Genomic DNA, 22,021 nt, shown 5'->3' on the forward strand with positions numbered 1-22,021 from the left:
TGAATATGAATGACCTCAGTTTGGACAATGAAAAAAAATAATAAAAAAATAAACAAGATTGAAGCCAGTAACTTCCTTAGATCATGAGGTAATTTAGAATAAGAATGTCCCCAGACAGAAAAAAATATTTGAAAAAAAATAATAAAAAATAAAAATGCAACAATAAAAAATAACACAGATAAAAAAGCAATACAGTATGACAAGTGTTTACATAGCATTTAAGTTGTATTAGGTGTTATAGGTAATCTAGAGAAGATTTAAAGTATGTGGAAGGATTGTGCAGGTTATATGAAAATACCAGGCAATTTTATATAAGGGGCTTGAGCATTCAGGTATTTTGGTATCCACGGGGTCCTGGAACCAAGCCCCTGTGGATAGCTAGAGGTGACCGTGCACACAATGGAACACTATTCAGCCTTTTAAAGAAAGGAAATCCTCACATTTGCCACGGCATGGATGAACCTTGAGGAGATTACAGAAAGACAAGTCCAGCATGATCCCATTTTTATGTGAAATCTAAGGAAGTCAGACTCATAGAAACAGAGAGTACAATGGTGGTTAACAGGGGCAGGGGAGGGTATGGGGAGATGTTGGTCAACGAGTACAAACTTTCAATTAGGTGGGATGGATAAGTTCTAGAGATGAGCATGGGGATTACAGTGAATACTACTGTTTTATATACTTGAAATTTGCTAAGAGAGTAGCTCTTACATTTTGTCACTACAAAACAGAAAAAGATAGCTATATGAGGTGAGGGATATGTTAATTATCTCGATTTTTATAATCATTCCACAATGTACACATGTATCAAAACATAGTGTTATACGCTGTAAATATATAGAATTTTTATTTATCAATTATACTTAGTAAAACATGGAGGGGGAGCCACTTAGGTATCTGTGGTCATATCTTTCTTTTAATTTCAAAAGTAGAGTACATCAAAGCAAGTATGTCTCAAAAAGATAAACTTAGCAAATAAAAAATAAAAATGTGCTACTAGAGTTCTTGGTGCCAAACAAAACAAAACAAGAAAACAAAAGGGAAGGAAGGAAGGAGGGAGATGTGACCCCTCGTCAACAAGAGGGTGACGGGCTAAATGCCCTCAAAGAACGTGAAGGGTGAAAATCAACACCATCATGCCATCATGCCTCCATTCCCCTTCCAGGGTTCCTGCTCTCTCTCTCTTACTTTTCTTTTTCTTTCTTTCTTTCTTTCTTTCTTTTTTTTTTTTTAGAGAGAGACAGGGTTGCCCAGGTTGGCATACAGTGGTAAAATCATAGCTCAAACTCCTTGGCCCAAATGATATTCCTGGCTCAGCCTCCCAAGTAACTGGGAAGTAACCAGGAGTATAGGCACATGCCACCACGACCAGCTGTTTTTTTCTTCTTTATTTTTTGTAGCGACAGGGTCTCACTATGTTGCCCAGGCTAGCCTCGAACTCCTGGCCTCAAGCAATCCTCCCATCTCAGACTTCCAAAGTGTTAGAATTACAGGCATGAGCCACCACATCTGATGTTTCTGATCTTAAACAAAGGCACCAACTACAACAAGAGTGGCAGGGTCATTAATCTACCTCTACAAGCTACACATCTAGGAGTTCTGCTTGCCACAATCCTCTTCCCAGAAGTTTCTGGCACATTGTGAGCAATCATTATTTCTTGCATGATAAATGAGTGTCTCCATAAGGTCACTAATAAGCAGTTAAAGCAAAAAGAAATTTCTTATTTATATTCACCAGGATCATTTTTATTAGAGTCTGAAAGATGAAATTAAATTATTTCAAATTTCATAATCAACAAATTTAATGATTCTATTTAAACTCTCCAGGTTTTTTGGCATCCCCTAGATCTGGCCAGAATTACAGGTGTTCATTAGTGCACCCTTGAATTATTACAGCAACCCAGACCTTTATTGCTAAACGGGGCTTTAACAATTTTCGAGTAGAGTTCATGCATTATTTGAGAAAGAGTTTTAGGAGATCTGCTAAAGGTTATCCAGCTAGTTGGTGACAGAGCACAGATAAAGACCAATCATTTTCACTTCCAGTCCAATGGGTTTTTCACCACCATGCTGCAATTTTTAGGTTTTATGGCTTCATTTTCATATTAGGAATTTGTTAAGAATCTATAGTACTGGTAAGAGAAATAATCTCCTGATGGTATTGTCACATCATTTAGATTGCCGCTTTGAAATATTAAAATAAGCAGCAATATTTTTTAGAAGGATGGAAAACAAGCCCAATGTTGTACAAGATGAAGCACTTTGATGCTCCATTTGCAATTTATGTTGCATGCCTTAAACGGAGATGAATAGGGAATTGCACAAGTTTCCCTGGTTTCTTAATATTCTGAAACAATGAAATTCTCCATTTAAATCGAGTTCTTCATAATTCAATTTATGAAGACCTAAAGGAAGGTAGGTTTTGAGGAAGTGGGGTAGTGATATAGTGCCGCAGTCCCCAACCCCAGGTCCCTGAACCGGGCCGCACAGCAGGAGGCGAGTGGTTCAGATTTTCCATAACTAGCATCCATGGCACGAGACAATGTAACTACAAGTGGTAAATCTAAATATATCACAGGTTTTTCATCCTGCCTTTTTTATTATCGATATTTTAATGGGCTGTCAAGGTAGGGCTGCTTAGGTTGATTACATGAAGTGAAGACACACAGAGCAGTCTGCCAGCAAATAAAACTTCTTTTTAACAGTTGCCAGGATATCCATCCAAAACCATTTTGATTATAACTTTCGGATGGTTGGATGGCTTAATATAAGCCACGGTTCTTATATGAAGCATGTGATCATAAAAGACCCAGAAATAAAAGTCATTCTGCTTATCCACTTTTGCCCTTCCTCCCCGCCCTCCTTAACTTAATAAATATTTATTAATTGTCATGTATGTGTCAGGAACTCTCACAGACACTTGCGAAATATCAGTGAACAAAATAAATACATTCTACTCTCATGATGCTTATATTCTTCAAGGGAGAAATAAAATAAACAACATACATAAGAAATAAGTAAATTATTATCTTTAAAGGTGATAAACACTTTGGGGAAAAAAGAGTAGGAGATTGGGAATAGCAGGAGTGCGAGTGGTTCCAGTTCTACATAGGTCAGGGCAGGCCCCTCTGAGAATCTTGTGTCATTTAACAAAGACCTTAGGAGATGACGTAGTGAGTCAAGTACAGTATATGGTTTGGGGAAACAGCTTTCCATGCAGAGGGAGGGGATAGGGCCAGGGTATGCTTGATTCGTTCGAGGAATAGCAAGAAGGCCATTACGACAGGGAAAAAGCAACGATTATCTTGCTGTTGTGGTCATGAAATCTACAAAATTTCTCCTTCCAGTTGACACCCCATACTCTATTACTTTAAAATGAAAGTTATAACCTTTATATAATCATACTCAAGACCCACATTTATCCAAAAATGCAGTCAAAATTCTTCCGAGAATGTTTAAATCACTCCAAAACCATGATCTCTGGTTGGCCCGTATTTTAAGTCTCTTAGCTCCCACAAATATGTATTTGGTAGTGAACTGTTATGTGATATATGCAAATATGCCATTTAATGAGAGATGATGTCATTACCAAGCAGTCACGAAAAAGATTTTTGTTTTGGAAATTTAGAGATAAGGCACAAAGAGATTTGTTATTCCAACAAAGAAATTCCAAAACTTATAGTTAACATGAAAGTACCCATTCTTTCTGAAATGTCACTGTTCCTTTTGGCATTTTACTACATTTTTCATAGCATTAACTTTCTTCCAGAAATTGAAACAATTGTGATTATTGTACAAGTTGCATGGCATTTATCTGGGTTAATACCTCAAAAAACAAGACGCTTATAAAGGTAGTACTTTTTTACAAGGGGAGGGTCGGGCAGGCTTCTCCCACAGTAAGCATCTAGTTTCTGCCTCAACGCACCACGTGAAAATTAACCGTAATTTCACGAACTCATAAATATAGCGTAAAACACACGTAGCCTTACCTTGCCAAATTGGTCCTTTTTGCCAAAGCCAGTGGCAGCTGCAATGCTCCCTGCGCCCTCCACTGTCTTCTGGGCTACTGCCGTCACACCTGTCACCACCGCCCCTCCAACATTCGTCACTTGCTCTTTGGTCTTCTCAGCCACTGTGAGAAGTCAAGAACAACAGATTGAAAGATGACAGAATGACAATGATTTAAAAGAATGCCACTTTCACGAGCATCAACTACTACACAGCTATATTTACACATGCTATAGATAACTGAGGGTCAGAAGAAATAAAAGCTACTAAGATTTCTTTTTTTTTTTTATATTTTTCCTCTTTTCTTTTCACGCCACTTTCTTGACCGGGAAGCTACCAAGATTTCTAAGTGAGTGTGGTTCAACCAAACATTTGCTAAGATATTTTGTTGTAATCATGCAGGTATTAAAAAGTGCTTCAGGTTTAATGATCAGGGATATAAAGCCATGCACAATTTGAGTTTGATTTCTATTAAGGAAAATTTACAGGAAGTAATGGTTACAGGTGCAGTTATATTGTGGAATCAGACTCAGCACGAAATTTCTTTCTTTATTTCAATTCAATGCCATTCCTTTGATCTCACTCAGCAAGTTCATTTTCTCCACGCCTTCCAAGTAACAGAACACATACTGCCTATCTACGTGCTCATATATGGTATTAACACATACGAATGAACGACAGCCTAAGAGATGGTTATGAAGGAACTTTGATCCTTTTATGGGACTTCAGGTAGTGAAAACTGAAAGTTTGTAATAATAAAATGGATTTTCAGTAATTTTAATGGAAACAAAGAATCTAGACCAGGGTGGGGAAGGTTTTCATGTTGGAAGGCCACATTGATTTCGCTGTGGTCAAACAAGGCTGCATTCAAGAAACTTCAATTAGATATACTTAAAAACGTACATTATTTAGTAAAAATCTAACTACTATGTACTTAATAATTTCAAAAAATGAAAACTATTCGTTAATTTTAAAGTTAACTAACCTTTTCATGACTTGGTTGTGTCTGCTTTTTGTTGGAAAGCATTTGAATATTTGGTTGCAGCATGGAGGACCACAGTTTCAGTTGATCCTCTAGATGAGTATCAGTAGTTTTGACTTTAAGGGCGTCTTGATTTGGGGTAGGTGAGAGAATGCAGATTTGCAGCAATAAGTGGTTGAAAAGCAAGAAAGAATTTTTTGGGTATGTTGCCGAAGGCATGGGTAATCTGCATTTTTCCATATTTCAATTGGATCTTTCTTAGCATGGAACAATGATTTTAAAAAGTCATCCACTGAGACCTCAATCAATTCCATCTGTAGTTATTTAGGTGCCTTGATGATATCAATTAGGTGAGGCTGAAATGCTAATTTGAGTGTGATGTCATGATTCTCAAAGTCAATGAACCTTCTATTGCATTCTGCAATTAATAGGTCTGTAACAGCTGCGTATTCTTCAAATGATTTGCATATAGCATCCTGTTCATCAATGACCTTTGCTAAATGGGGAAAATGTTCATCTGAAATTTCCTTTTGAAGAATAAGCATTTCGAAAAAAGATAGCTTTTTTGAAATGCTTGGATTTTTTTTGCCACATATCATATATAAAGACTTAGGGTTTTTTTTTTTTGCATTTTAATGGTATTTTTTATTGAGATATAATTCACATAACATAAATTCCACCACTTTACTTTTTTTATGGTTTGCACTGTCTCTGAGATGTTATTTATTTTTTTATTTTTTTAAATTTAAGAATATTATGGGGTTACAAACATTGTGGTTACATATAATGCCTTTGCCCTGCCCAACCCAGAGCTACAAGAGTGCCCATCCCCCATACAGTGTGCTCTGTACCCAATAGTTGTGAGTTTACCCATCCCCACCACCCGGCTCCCACCCACCTGGCACCCAATGAATATTACTTCCACATGAGCACCTAAGTGTTGCTCACTTAGTACCAATTTGATGGTGAGTACATGTGGTACTTGTTTTCTCATTCTTGTGATACTTTACTTTGAAGGATGGGCTCTAGCTCCACCCAGGAGGTGCTAGTTCCCATTGTTTTTTATGGTTGAGTAGTATTCCATGGTATATATATATACCACATTTTATTAATCCACTCATATATTGATGGACACTTGGGTTGTTTCCACATCTTTGCAATTGTGAATTGTACTTCCAGAAACATTCGAGTGCAGATGTCTTTATTGTAAAATGTCTTTTTTTCCTTTGGCTAGATGCCTAGTAGTGGGATTGCTGGATCAAGTGGTGGTTCTACTTCTAGCTCTTTGGGCTATCTCCATATTACTTTCCATCAAAGGTTATACTAGTTTGCAGTCCTACCAGCAGTGTAAGAGTGTTCCTATCTCTCCGCATCCACACCAGCACTTGTTGTTTTGGGACTTTTTGATAAAAGCCATTCTCACTGGAGCTAGGTGACATCTCATTGTGGTTTTGATTTGCATTTCCATGATGATTAGAGATGTTGAGCACTTTTTTATATATATCTGCTGGCCATTATTCTGTCTTCTTTTGATAAGTTTCTGTTCATGTCCTTTGACCACTTTTTAATGGGGTTGTTTGATTTTTTTCTTGTTAATTTTCTTAAGTACTATATAGATTCTTGTTATCAGCCCTTCATTGGATGTGTAGCATGCAAATATTTTCTCCCATTCTGTAGATTGTCTATTTGCTCTAATGATAGTTTCCTTGGCTGCATAGAAGCTTTTTAATTTGATCAGGTCCCCTTTATTTATTTTTGTTGCTGCTGTGATTGCTTTGGGGGTCTTCTTCATAAATTCTTTGCCTAGGCCAATGTCTATAAGAGTTTTCCCAACATTTTCTTCTAGAATTCTTAAGGTTTCATGCCTTTGGTTTAAGTTTGTTATTCATTGTGTGTTGATTTTTGTGAGAGGTGACAGGTGTGGATCCAGTTTCAATCTTCTGCATATGGTTATCCAATTTTCCCAGCACCATTTATTGAGTAGAGATTCTTTTCCCCAGTGTATATTTTTGTCTGCTTTGTCAAAGATAAGATGACAATATGAGAATGGTTTTATATGTGGGTTCTCAGTCCTGTTCCAAAGGTCTATATCTCTGTTCTTGCTGATGATATGATATTATATCTAGAAAATCCCAAGGAGTCAACCAAGAGACTCCTGGAATTGATAAATGAATTCAGTAAAGTCTCAGGATACAAAGCCAACACACAGAAATCAGTGGTATTCATATATGCCAATAACAGTCAAGCTGAAAATCAAATCAAAAACGCAACACCTTTCCCAATAGCATCAAAGAAAATTAAATATTTAGGAATATATTTAACTAAAGAGGTGAGAGACCTATATAGGGAGAACTACGAAACACTGAGAAAAGAAATTGTAGAAGATGTAAACATATGGAAAACCCTATCATGCTCATGGATTGGCAGAATTAATACTGTTAAAATGTCCATACCACCTAAAGTGATCTACAGAATCAATGCAATCCCTATCAAAATACCATCATAATTTTTTGCAGATTTAGAAAAAATAATTCTACATGTTATATGGAAGCAGAGAAGACCTCGTATAGCCAAAACAATCTTAAGCAAAAATAACAAATTGGGAGGCATCAGTCTATCAGACTTCAAGCTTTACTCAAGGCTATGGTAATGATAAAGACTTAGTTTTACCCTGCAAAGAAATATTCAAGTCATTTTGATTTGATGTGATATCACACAGAAATGCTGCATTCCTATAGAAATCTTCTTTCACTAATTCACATTGCTGATTCTATTATTCATAAAATTTAACTGTCTGTTCTCTAAGAGATAAAATTTTGGCTAACCCTGCAATAGCTAACGTACTTTAGAATGATATGGCAAATCCCCACTGAATACCTCATCATTCAACTTTAGCATGTTATGAAACTGACTATGCCCCGTTGCATTTGCATGAATATAGTTAACAATACGTATAGCTTGTTGCAAAGTGTCTATTAAAATAGCAGCTTTAGGACAGAGATTTTGCTGATGCAAGATACAATGAAAAGAAATGAGAGCATCTGGATCTGTTAATAGTTTTTTTAATCTGTGCAATAAACCCTTCATGTTTTCCTGTCATGGAAGGTGCACTATCTGTACACACACTCACTAAATTTACCAAATTCAGTCCAACTTCACAACATTTACCTTGAAAGTTTTTGAAGATATCTAATCCCCCTGTTCTGTTCATATGAGTGCCCAAAGCAAGTAAATCTTCATAGCAAAGAAAATCTTCTGTTACGACCCAAATGAAGTATAAAACCTGTGCTGAGTCAGTAGCATCAGTTGATTCATCCAAAGCTATTGAATAACATATATTTTCCTTTTGCAGTATTGCATGAAGTTGTTCTGTTAAGTTGAAGGCCAATTCATGCTGCTGATCAGTTATGATTCTCCTTGAAAGAGGCAGTTGTTTGTACTTCGAAACATTATCAGGGTCTAAGTATCCTACAGCTTCGACAATGCATTCTTTCACAATTTCTACATCACTCAATGGCTTCCCTTTTTTCCTGAGTTTATAAGCTACTTTATAAGTTGCTTCAGTGGCATATTTCCAGGTCTTGTTGCTGCTTGAAAGAATTGTCTTTGCTTTTGCTTTTCATCTTTTAATTTCTGCACCACAACCTTTCATGGCTCTCCAATTTAAAATATTTGTGGTCCTTTAGAGACACATTCAAATTAGTACATTTTGGATCTAATAAATGCTATTTATTTTTAAGGGAAAAGATCTTATAACCGGTATCAAAAAGCATACTTTCCTCCCAAGCGATTGATACTATAATACTTTGAACTCACTCACGTTTTCCCCAACATGCCAATCTTTCCCATCTTGGTACATACAGTTCCAACTAGCCAGTAGCAAAGTCAATTCCTTTGTCAAAACCCAGCTCAAATGTTCCATTCCATGTCAAAAACCTCTCCTTCCACATGTGCTTCTGTTCCTCCTCTTATAAAATTTCAGATATTTCTCTGCTTTCGAACTTTTTATATTGTGCCATAACTATTTATTTACAGGTATGTTTTTCCACCTCCATCACTCTATTTTGAGTTCTTTAAAATCAGAGGTTCTATTTTATTTTTTATATTATTTCATAGTAGGTAATAAATAATTTGCAATGCACTAAAAGGAATTTTGTGTCTATTTTGAATGGATCATTAACTTCAATAATTAGTAATTAGATTTATATTGATTTTAGCTAAGTTGTTTTTTTTTTTTTTTTTTTGGGAGATGGTGTCTATCTCTGCTGCCCTAGCTAGAGTGCAGTGACATCATCATAGCTCACAGCAACCTCTCAAATTCCTGGGCTCAAGTCATCCTCCTGCCTCAGCCTACCGAGTAGCTGGGACTATAGGCATGTGCCACCATGCCTGGCTAATTTTTTACATATAATTTTAGTTGTCCAGATAATTTCTTTCTATTTTTAGTAGAGACGAGGTCTCTCTCTTGCTCCGGCTGGTCTCAAACTCCTGAGCTCAAGTGATCCTCCTGCTTCAGCATCCCAAAGTGCTAGAATTATAGGTGTGAGCCACCACGCCCATCCTGATTTTAGCTAAGTTAAAAATAAAATTCCAGACAGGAAATGTGGTACCAACTTTTAGAATAGAGATCGTAAACCTAATCTTTGACATTAAACAAAATTATAAAATTAAGAAAATCTAGATTTGAATCCTACAGTAAAGAAGTTTGTATAATATAGCTATGATTCCTTAACATGCTAAAGGGAAGATAGGTATGGAAAATTTCCCAACGTTATAAAACCATGGAAACATAAGCTCGTGGGCTACTGTCCTTCAGAAAATGTTTTGTAAAAATGTTGCCGAATTATAAAAACTTCAGTCTCTCTCTCTCTCTCTCTCTCTCTCTCTCTCACACACACACACACACACACACACACACACACAAACATGCATATTCAAATTCGTGTTTGTGTTCTGGCATTTTGAAGAAGACTAAAATATTCTGAGCTTGTCAACAATTATCCTTGCCCATCTCCATAGCCGCCATTAGATCTTTAGGTGACAGTATTAGTTGAATTCTTTAATTTCTACCACAGGCTCTGAAACTCGCCACATGCTTATCTGCTTGCTAAACCACATGGTTTCTCCCTCAACTATCAAAATGAAACACCATCAATCTAGGTTGGGCCTCTTCAGATAGTACAGTCCCCAACTGTCTGCTATCCAGTTCTTGTTAAAATTAAGTTTAACAATATCATATTTATAGAAGGTCATTAGAAGGCAACACAGTCTGTTTGCATGCCTAGTTCTCTGTATTATATATTGGATTGCAACAGAGGCATTGAAAGCTGCAAAATTAGCTTCTGAGAGAATCAGGTTCAAAAGTATTCTTTTTTATTTTTAAGCCCTTGTTTTTTTTATCAGAATTACACATCTAAAAAATCATATGAAATACTTTCTCTGCTAGGTGTAAAAATATTGCTCAAGAAAAGTCCACTATAAAGCAATAAGTAACACTAATATAATCCATACTATTTGCTTTCAGTTTTCTAGTTGTTTTGTGTACATTATTAATTCATTTAATTCTTTTACAGATAAGGAAACTAAATCACACAGAGGTTCAGAACCTTACAGAAAATCACACAGTTAATAAGAAGTAAGCAGGAAGTTGAACCAAGGAGGTCTGAATCCAGTGTTTATAGTCTTAATGAAAACACCACATTAAGATTCCTGTTTCATTTTCTCCATTTCTATTTTATAATTTAGTGATAGGAACATCTTACTTTTATGAGTCACTATTAAGTTTAATGCTTTCTGATCCTATGAATTATGTTCCTGATTATATCTTTTGCTTCACCACGCCTGTCGGGAAGTGTGGAGTACTGACAAAATGAAACTCAGTGATAGCAAGTCTCTGGGCTCTTAATTTGTTAAATTTTGGTTTTCCTTTGATTTTTCTATTTCTGTTATGCTTTTCCTCATCGATCTCATAATCTGATGATGCCCATCATCATTTTCATCATTTTTGCTATTTCTTTATTGTAAATCTTATGGACTTACTCAAATTCTTGGTATACAAATATACTACAAGTATAAACACAATAAATAATTTATTGATTATCCAAGGTGTGTCCTAAAATGGACTCTGAATCATCAGTATAGTTCAGGGTTAGAATATTTTCTTGTACTCTACAGAAAATTTTACTTCGATCTTTTGAAAAATGGTAATCTTTACATTTTATCTATGCCTGCAGTTTGCCAATACATCGTGTGGTCAGAATACCGAAATGCACAACTACTTTAAATTAAACGCAGCTGGTCAACTCAAATTCATCATTCTTGGCAATGAAATATCTTTTATTTGTTTATAATAAATATTTACCTGTTTAAAATACTTCATAAAGAATTAAGCTTAAACAAGGCTGTTGCTGTCTTAACATGTTCCTCTATGGGCACAGTGATGGATTACAATTACATACTCAATGTTCAATGCCGGGGCCATTCTGGCCTCTAGGTGTTTTGAATACCATCCCTGATGTAAGTGTCATGGTGCTTACCTGTTGTCACGCCATGCACCACTCCTTCCTTGGTTTTGGAGCCTATAAAAACAAACAAATTCAAATCATAAGTCTCAAAATGGCCTTCTATTGCTGATTAGCTAGTTTTAAATATTATACTACTAATTAAGAAATCTCAATCTTTAGATGCCCATGTATTTGATCTTTGATACTTTGATATCTTTCATATCCTTGAGGGGCAAAAAAAAAAAAAAAATACTAAAAGGAGGAGGATATCCAGGAACCACTGCAACAAATAGAAGAAAGCAAAGCTAACAGGAGGTTCTCTCTAAGGAAGGTTTTAGCACAAAACGATGACTTAGCCCCTTGCTTCTCACTTCACATAACAACTTACAGAGGGAAAAAAAAGTGAGATAACACCGGGGCTCGGTGAGAAGATGATTTTGGACTCATAACTGCAGAAGCTTTAAAAGCACAGCACAACAGAGAGATTAGTTAACGCATGAAATATAAACAGAAGGGAGAGGGAAAGAAGGCATTAACATCTGTTGAACACTCATTATGTAAAAGGTGTTTTACATTTCATCTCATTTAATCTCCATAACATCCATGGATATTATGAATCTTTCCTCTCTGCCTCAGTAGTAGCTGAGAATTTGACCCTTGGTTAAATTGTGAAATATATTCTGAACCAAAGACAAACAAGATGCAAGTAGAGAGTACAACTGTGGCTATTGGAGTTTGGGAAGGGTAAAGGGAGAGAGAGGTTGGTTAACAAATACAAAATTACAGCGAGATAAGAGGAATAAGTTCTAGGTTCTATAGCATTGTAGGGTGAATACAGTTAACAATACTTTGTTGTATATGTTCAAAAAGTCTAGAACAGAGGATTTTGAGTATTCCCAACACCAAGAAATGATAAATGTTGAGGTGATGGATCTGCTACTCACCCTGATTTGATCACTACACATTGCATACATGTATTGAAATATAATTCTGTACCCCATACATATGTACAGTTATTAAGTGTCAACTAAAAATAAAAGAAAAAAATTAAAAATAGTACTACCGTATGACCCAGGAAGCCCTATTTTGGGCATATACCCAAAGGAAATGAAATCGCCACCTGGTAAAGACATCTGTACTCCCATGCTCACATCAGCATTATTAACAATAGCCAAGATGAGGAAACAACCATATATATTCATCAATGGACAAATGAATAAAAACCTGTGGTACATACATATAATGGAATACTAACGAGCTCTAAAAATGAACAAGATCTTGCCATTCACCACAACACGGATGAACCTGGAGGACATTATGCTAAGTGAAATAAGCCAGACAAAGAAAGAAAAATATTGCATTATCTCTCTTATATATGGAGTATTAAAAAGAAAATTCAATTATACAGATAGAGAACCAAACAGTGGCTACCAGAAGCAGGAGAATGGATAGGAAATGGGGAGACACAGGTCAGAAGATCCAAAGCAGCAGGAATGTAGAATGAACAAGTGTAGGGATCTGATGTACAACATGAGGACTGCAGTTAATAAAATTGTACTGTATTTGGGATTCATGCTAAACGAGTAGATTGTAGCTGTCCTTGCCACAAAAACAAACAAACAAAAAGGTAACTATATGAGATCATGGATATATTAACTTGCTTCACTATAGTAACCCACTTACTCCCTATATGAATCCCATAACATCGTGGTGCATACTTTCAATATACACAATAAAATTTATTTTACAAAAAAGAGAGAATGCCACTAAACCAAACCATTAGACATTATAATTAATTATATTTTATAAATATCTCATGCGACCTATTTTATATTTTTTGTAGAACTTCAAATAAAGAGATGAATACATACCTCAAAAAAAAAAAAAGACAAATGAGGGTCCTGGTGAGGTTGCTATGTATCAGGCCAATCACCTGTTCTTTGCTGTCATAATTGTTTATTAGTAATCTGTAATCGATGATCGGCCTTTAATTTATGAGTATTCTGTAACTGATAAGACATAGCTACAAAGTGGGTACCAATTGGATATGTGACTAGCAAGATATAAAAGCTGAAGGGACACCAAAGCTGGTGGCTTCCCTGAGCTGAGGTGGCCCACACCCACCACCCTGCCTTGCCTCCTGCAACCTCACAAGAGTACAGAGTGGAGAAGCTCAAAAGCAACACCTGGGAAATGCGAGAACTCAGCTGTCCCGCTGTTGTGCATGTCATGTTGACTTTGTCATCTTGGTGAGGTGAAGCACATTGTGACTTGAGAGTCTGCTATCGATCACACTGACGACCACTGCTGCTGATTGAACAGAGTGGCACTGGAAGAATTTTGAAGATGATCATTTTCTTGCATTTATTGTTATAATACTTGGTATTATATAAAATAATTTTTTTTGCTTTTGAATTTAAATCTATTTTGTAATTTCTGAGTCATTTGATGGAAGAAATTTTTGCCTGATAAACTGAAGTACATTGATTGGAAATTTGTGTATACAGATAACATAAATGGAGGAAAAAAACATAAAAATAACACGGATGATTATGGCAGATCTTGAGTTAGTTAAAAGGTAGTTGCCAAAATCATATTCTTATGAGGGATGAGATTACATTTCTTATGAGGCTTCTGCTAAAATTCTTCAGCCATAAGAGAAATTATAAAATTTTCTTTGATCACGTCCAATCTTTCATACTAGTTATTAGCAATAGTTTGGATAATGAAGTGATGCTCCATCTTCCTCAAGACCTTAAAGGTAGCAAGTGATGTAATCTGGACTAAAATTTTGGATTCTATGACGTCAAGTCCATTTTCTTTCCAGTAGTCAGTAAACTACAACCTATGGACAATTCCAGCCCATCATCTCTTTAAATATAGAAGTTTTATTGGAACACAGCCACACTAGTTATATGTAGTTGCATTCACACTTCAACAGCAGAGATGAGTAGTTGAGACAGAGATCTTATGGCTTAAAATATGTACTTTCTGGTTCTATACCAAAAAACTTTGCCAACTCCTGGACTATACTATTGTGTCTTCACATGGTCATTTTTCATCTTGAATCCTATGCATGAGTTTATTTTTCAGTTAGACCTCAGAATATAACCAATAAATAATGTATAGAACATGGTATGTGTTAAATACCATGACAGAAAGAGGAACTGATTTCAATGAAAAGTTATAAAGTAACTGAAGTCATAGAATAGACGCAAACTTGTACTTGCAGAACTTGGAAAACTGAGGACAAAACAGAAAGATATTGATGATCTGCATGTCACCTATTCAGTATTCCAAATTCCATCTAAAAATATATAATTCACACTTCACAATATTAACTCCTCAATTTTTTCCTCTTGTAACACCATTTCAATGGTCTTCTGAAAACTATGCTTTAAGGTAGAGAAAGAGAGTAATCTAACTGAAGATTTGTGAGAAGATTAATATCAAAACAGTCTATGAAGACTGAGGAAAAAAGAAATCTGCTGTAAACTTTGATGAAAAGCATTCATAAAAAAAATCATTCCAAGTTTAAATTTTCTCCTGCTAATCTATAATATATTGGAGAGACGGTGTAGCTTTTCTCTACCCCATAGACACAGGCAGAGCACCCATATCATCTGTGCCACTCAATGGCTCATCCTCCACGTGACTGTTCATCTGGGGACTCTGGCTACTATGGTTGCCACCAGAGAGTATGGAAGAGCTCAGCGGATTAGAGAGGAAGAATGGGCAGAGTGAGTGTGTATATGTGTGTGTGTGTGTGTCTATTCTTTCCCCAAAGAATTCGAAGTGGTTTGTAAAATAACACCCAATTTCACAGGAGAATTTACCAGAAGTTAACAGCTCAAGATGTAGAAAAGACAGCCTTGGTGGATTCTCCAAGGTGGGAATTTAGGAACAAGTCAGGTGATAGGCACCGATCTCTTTATTAATAGCATGTGTCAGTTGACAGATGAACCATATAAACATTTCTAAGATATTAGCAGCAGCCCTCAAGTACTCTCTTCAGCACTTAATCCCCACTGTTCACGGTGATCACGTGACCCTAAGGGTAGTTCCACCAAAGACCAATCTGTTTTTTCCATTTCAGGGCCACAATAGGTCTCTTTTTACACATTGCAGGACCATATCAAAGTCTTATTTTACAATCAGAATACATTAAAATGAGCAGCTATTATTCCTGATGATAATAGAAACCAAAGGCCTATGAACAACTTTGATTCTGAAGAATATTCTTGATTATTTTTTAAAAGACTACGAGTTTCAGAACTGTCCTCTGAAATATAGTCACTTGGGCACAGAAACAGTCATTTAAAAATAAATAAGAAACGAAAAAGTCCTAAATATGATCTCAAAATTAAATAATCTGGAAAAGCAAACAATTAGCCCTACTTTTTACTATTAGCTCACATACACACACTCACATTCACTTACCCACATGTGCCCCTGACTCAGTGTATCCTTTTGACAGGTGGTGATACAAAAATGAATGGAGGGAGAACTACCAGCATTTAGAATATTGATTATTCTAACTCATCAGTCATAAATAAATACCAAAATCACGTGTGGGGTTTACCTACCTACATAGAGAACACCCTCTTTTGTCTTTCCGGCTGCTTCTGCCACACCCTGCTTGGTTTTTTCCGCAGCAGCCACGACTCCCTCCTTGGCCTTTGAAAGTCCTTTCTTGAATATATCCATGGCTAATGAATTCCTTTACACCACACTGGAGAGCATAAAACACACTTTGAATGAGAACTTTTGGGTAAAAGACAGCAAAATTAAAACCACCCAAGGTAAAAATCACTGAAAAATCAATAGAACACCCCCCCCCAAGCCCCTCGAAAATGTGAAACTCTTTTAAGTGTACCCTCATTTCAACCATTGGACAGAGCAGCCTTTTTTTAGCTTTGGCATTAAAAATGTAGCATCTCCCATCCATCTTGGCTAGTAAAAGTCTAGCTGCCTAAACATGGATCAGGATGAATCATCTGAGCTGTTCCTACTGCATTTCACAAGTGGAGTTGCATGAAAAGATAGATCTCTCTTTCAACTTCCCAGCGTCCAAAGGGTGACAGTGGAAGTTCGAAGCATGTGTAGAAGAAAAAGCAAAGGAAAAGAAAGGGAGCTGGAGGATTAGGGTCAGGGACATCCTTAAAACGAATCCCGCAAGAAGGCTCACAGGTTCATCTTGGAAAGGGGTGGGAGGAGAACTGCTCACTCCGGGTGTGGTTGAACATCAGGCAAACAGCGGAGAGCCCAGGGGCGCGTGTTCTAATCCATCAGACCACCCACCCCCGCCCCCAGCTATCTCCCCGGAGCAGGCGCCGTGGGTTCACGCCGCCGGGACCAGCGCCCGCCACCCGAGGGGGCGTTCTCAGCTGGAATCCTAGCGGCCCCCGCGCCCGCACTGGTTAACCCCTTACCACCTGTTGGCTTGCACTCCCATTTAATTATTTGCCAAATGCAGCTCGCTTCCTCCACCGCGAAAACCGAGAAAACGGTCAGAGGAATGCAAGTGAGAGAGAAACAAAAGTTGGGTGCCCTTGCTCCTGGGAGCATCCTCGCGCTTCCCAAAGGACAAGCGTATCCCAGAGAAGCAGTCTGACCTCTCAGCCTTTGGGGAGGACAAGAGGGGAGCGCGGGGAGCAGGAGGAAAGCCAGGTCAACTTACTTTCCCTAAGCTCATCGAAGGGACAGTGCTCACCGAGGGACAAGGCACCGCGGGTCCGCACAGCGGCACCAACCCCCCGCCCAGCGTTCACCACGACTCCTCGCCCACCCAGGTTCTCCGGGATTTCCAAAGATGTCCGTTTAGATTCCCAAGCCCTTACCTGGGTGCCTCTGCCGCTGCTCCACGACTCCGATTCCTCCCCTCTCTTTTAAAAAAAAAATTAAACAATTCCCAAATATTATTTAAATGGCAAGAGGGAGGAAAAGGAGCGCACAGGAAGGGCGGAGGCGGAACCCGGAGAGGGATGGTCCCCAGAGGAGGCTGCCGGCAGCACCACCGGCGGCTGGAGGCTGGGGGCGCGGGAGGCCAACCCGCGAACCGGTCGTCGGATGGCCACTCCCCGTCCCCCGCACGCGGGGATCCGGGGGAAGGCGGCGGGGCTCGGGAGGGCCGGCGGGGAGGGGGCGCGAAGGATGCTCCCGGCAGGGCTGGGACCCGGGTCTGCGTGGAGCCCGCACACACCTGGCTCCGCGTCGCGGCGCTCGCTCGCTCGCCCCCGCTCTCGGCCCCCGGCTCCTCGTCGCGGTCCTCCCCTCCTCCTCCTCGCCTTCCTCCCGCCCGTCCGCGGCTCGCCGCCCCCACAGCCGATTTGTCAGCGCCTCTGCCCGCCCCTAGCTCGGCGCGCTGCTCTCCCCGCCGCGTGCGCTTCGCTCCTTCCCTCGGGTGGGGGTGGGGGCGGGGTGCGGACGGGGGTGGGGACAGCGGGTACCACCCACTGCAGCCGCGCGCCCGGCCCGGGAGGCGGGGTGCCCCGCGCCCCAGCTCAAGTTCAGGGTCCCCGGGACTCCGGCGGCCGCGGGAGCTGCTGGGCTGGGGCCGCTGTCGCTCCTCCCTCCCATCCCCTCCTTTCCTGTCTCCGCCTTCCCTCTGTTCCTCCCGGGGACCCCTCGTCAGAGCCAGCCTGGGGGAGCCGGGGGCCTCCCGGATCGGCCCCCAAGGCAGAGCCTGTCACATCACATCGGCACCGCCAAGTGCGCGTTTCCCTCGGGTCGCAGGAATTTGATACATGGTCACAGGACACAACGTTAAGGGTCGTTTTAGTTCAAAGAGCCTCGAGATTTCCGTTTGTTCTCAGGGCAGGACTAGCCCAAAGGTGGCGCGGGTGAGAGGAGGCCGCCGCGCAGGAGTTACAGGTGGAGGCGGGAGCGGGCGGCGCCGCAAACGCTCGTCCCGCCCCGCTGTCACCACTTTCTCCTCCGCCAATCGGCGGCTGCCAGACTCCTCTCCCCTCGGCGGGACGCGGGACAAACACGCCCCAGCCGTCTAAGACCCGCGGTCAGGTTGTCGCTCTCGAAACGGGAATCACCTTCCAGAGCCCAGGACGTGTCTAGGCGACAAATTCAGCGTGATGTGTCCTCCTGGAGCATCACATCCAATTGCTGCAGCTCCCTCTGCAAGGGACACTCATTCTACACTCCACTCACCTTTCTGGCTTATGATCCGCGCTGCCCTCGGAGCCCAGACCCCCCTCTCCTCCCACCACACGCACAGACACACGCGAACTTCAAGGCATTTTTTTTTTTTTTTTTTTTTGCATCGCTTAACACGTTTTCACCTCTTTCAGAGCTGCAGGAGGAGACAGCTGTTCCTAGATCACACCAGAAAGGAGAACCAAGCTCCTCCCACCAGCAGATTGCCTCTGCGTTCAGCGCCTGGATTGGGAAGATGAGTTTAGCACTGGAAGGAAAAATAAATTTTTGCTGCATGGGTTTTTTTAAAATTTTGTTTTGGTTTTATTTTTGTAGGAAGTAATGCTTTCTCTGATCTTTTCACTCATTTGGGTTCTGAAATTTGAGTAAAATCCTATTTAAATCTACAAAACAACTGTTTCAAACCACAAGGAACAGGAAGCAAATGATTATATATAAAAGATGTATATAAAATAAAATATGCCAAAAAAAAAGAAACAAGGTAGCAAATATTTATTGCTTAAACACATCCTTGCACTCTTGGTCTGCCCTTTTGAAGAACAGCCTTTCCATATGCAGTAGCTCATATTTCGTGGTTTTTTGGGATCAGAGAAAGAAGGTTGGATTGGAAACAGGTTTGCTGTCTGGCTCTGAGACCTTCAACAAGTTATGTTTTTCTATTTCCAGTTTTCTCTTTTGCAAATGAGGGGATGAACCCAGATGATCCCTCTCTTCCACTTTTTATTGTGGAAAATATTCAAGCATATGTAAAAGTAGGGAGAAGAAAGGACTCCCATGTGAGATCACCCAACTTCCACAATTTTTCAATGCTTAGCTAATCATGTCTCCTCTATATGCTCACACGCTTTATCACTACCAACCTCTCCCTCTTCCGTTTTACTAATTTCAGGCTTCACATATATCTCTTCATTTGAAAACATTTCAGCATACATCCATAAAATATAAGAATTATTTTAAAATAATCGCAATAGCATTAGATGATTCTATAACTGAAGTATAATTTACATATAGTGAAATGCTCAAATCTTAATTGTCTCTTTAAATCAGTTTTGAGCAATCCATGTATTAACATAACTCACACGATTTTGAAGACACAGATTTTCATCACTCCAGAAAATTCCCTTGTATCCTCTTTGTGTATATTCTAGAATTTCACAAAAATCTAATCATATTTTATGAATTTTGTTTTGCCTCTGTCTGACTTCTTTAAATCAGCATAATATTTGTGAGGTTCATTCACGTTGTTGCATGAATCAGTAGTTTGTTTCTTTTTATTACTATAAATAATAAATGTTTTCCACAGTGACCCATCACAACTAGGTACCTCGATGGACTATTTTAATAATTATTTAATATATTTCATATGACATACTTACAGTTTAACAGGGAACTCCTTGAGTCCTGGTACTTTCAGTCAAAGAGGTGAATATAATGACAGCTATTTTAGGTCTCATTAGTAGACCAAAAAGGGAATTATTTGGGGACAGTGTGCTTTTTATAAACATAGCATGATTCCACACTTTTATATGGTACTTTCTGTTTTACAGAGGATTAATGTACTGTGTCATTTAATCATAACAAGTGGATAAGTTAAATTTTACATACGCTGTATAGACAGGGAATTGGGGGCTCAAAGGATTTTGGTGATGAAGGCTGAGATCACTTAGCTTTTAAGTGACAGAGCTGAAATAATCTAATGGGGATTGTTCCAGAGGGCACAATTGTCTCCCGAATGAGCAGTTATTCTCTGAAGACTCACAGATTGGGTGTGGTAAAGGTGGGAAAGAAAAAGGAGAACTCAGATGTGTTAGAAATAGCCTTTGAATTTGTAGGTGACAATGGAAATCAGGGAGAATTTATACTATTACAAAACAGTGCTTTCATATGTGAAATTTTGCCTTTTCTATATTGGCAACATGGGGAGATGATTTCTCACTACCCACAAAAAATTGTTAAATAATATTTTGTCATATTGAATTATAGTTATATGATTTACTTTTTCACTCCTCAAAGTGCCTTGAATACAGTAAACATTCAGTGAACTTTTAATTACAAATAATATCAATAGTGATATTGCTTATGTTCTACCTATGGTCTCTTAGCTCTGTATTCTTAAGAGGCAGAGCTACTCAAGGACAAAGAAAGGAAGTGGATGCTGTAAGAAAGTGTTTTTTCTTTTTCTTTTCATCATTGATTAACAGTATGGTCTTGAGTAAATCTTTAGCCTCTCTGAATATTACTTTAAAATTTAAACTAATTGAATAGCCTGTAGGAGTCAGAAATAATAACTTACTGGGAAACATTACTAACAGGCACATTTTGTTAATGTGCACCACATGTATGTTTGGTTTTCTCACTGATGAATGAAATCTAAACATCTTTAATAGGATTGTTTTATCTGGGTTTAGTTCAGTGATTTAACTATAGGGTAACATTCTATGAAATGTATGCTTAATGTAGATTTTCTGTGTTTTTCCCATCATACAACTGAATTTTTAGGTACGTTATGTGGTGAGCCTGTGCTATAGCAATGACAGCAGAGTAGAATGGCATGAAAATAAGGAAGCGGCCCATGACCAAATGATTAAAATTGATTTGATGTGTTTAAATGAGGAAAATGCATCTTTCCTATCTTTGGATGATATTCCATGTTTGGTGTGAACACAGGGGACAATGTCATGTTGACCCTTGGTCCTCCTGCTCTTATTCTCTATCTGCACCTTGCTCTCATCTTCTGTAAGTAAATGTGATGTGACAGTAGTGGGATCTCAATAGGCTTCTCCTTTAATTTCATAGTGGTACAAGAGGCAAAGCCTAATGTATACTGTTGGGATGGCGTTATGTATGTATGATTTTGGAAAGGAAGTGAGCTTGAGACAGGGCAATAGAGTTACTCCAACGATATACGAAGAGAAATGAGTGTCCAAAGAAGATTCTCTGAATTGACCCACGGGCAACTTTATATTGTTTCTACAATATCATAGATAGCAAAAAATAATAGGCAACAATGTAGAATGGCTATAAATTGTAAGTGCTGGAAAATACTGTGTTAAACATGTTAAAATTCAATTGGATGTCATTTTAAATATCACTGTGGTTTTTGTGATCATAAGAATATGAAGACATGCAAAATTTCAAGATTAAAGATTTAAAGCCAGATGGAAAATATATGTAAATATTTTAGGATCTAAAAAGTTCAAATGATTTTAATATTTGACAAAAAACATATTAATGAGCCCAAGGAGTACACTCAACTCTGATAAGCATGGTAGACTTCTGAGAATAAAAGTACTAGGTACGACATCAATGCAGGGACTCACCAAAGCTCTACTGCTCGTTAGTCGTGACTCCAATCAAG

General features: G+C 38.7%; 1 protein-coding gene across 3 annotated transcripts in view; it reads right to left on the reverse strand.

Annotated features, from left to right (window-relative positions):
* Window positions 1-17,736, reverse strand: part of SNCA (synuclein, alpha (non A4 component of amyloid precursor)) — an 80,419-nt gene extending 62,683 nt beyond the window's left edge. The window contains exons 1-4 of one of the 3 annotated variants that reach the window (XM_012647163.1): window positions 17,334-17,736; window positions 16,080-16,225; window positions 11,527-11,568; window positions 3,990-4,132 (exon numbers count right to left, since the gene is read on the reverse strand). In XM_012647163.1, the coding sequence (XP_012502617.1) occupies window positions 3,990-4,132; window positions 11,527-11,568; window positions 16,080-16,200 (306 nt within the window). In that variant the 5' untranslated portion in view covers window positions 16,201-16,225; window positions 17,334-17,736. Of the gene's footprint in view, window positions 1-3,989; window positions 4,133-11,526; window positions 11,569-16,079; window positions 16,226-17,333 lie in introns of those variants that run through there. The other 2 variants (XM_012647164.1, XM_012647165.1) reach the window with 2 other exon arrangements.
* Window positions 17,737-22,021: the final 4,285 nt, after the last annotated feature.

The sequence above is a fragment of the Propithecus coquereli genome, unplaced genomic scaffold (genome assembly GCF_000956105.1).
Source record: "Propithecus coquereli isolate 6110/MARCELLA unplaced genomic scaffold, Pcoq_1.0 Scaffold26, whole genome shotgun sequence".
NCBI lineage: Eukaryota > Metazoa > Chordata > Mammalia > Primates > Indriidae > Propithecus > Propithecus coquereli.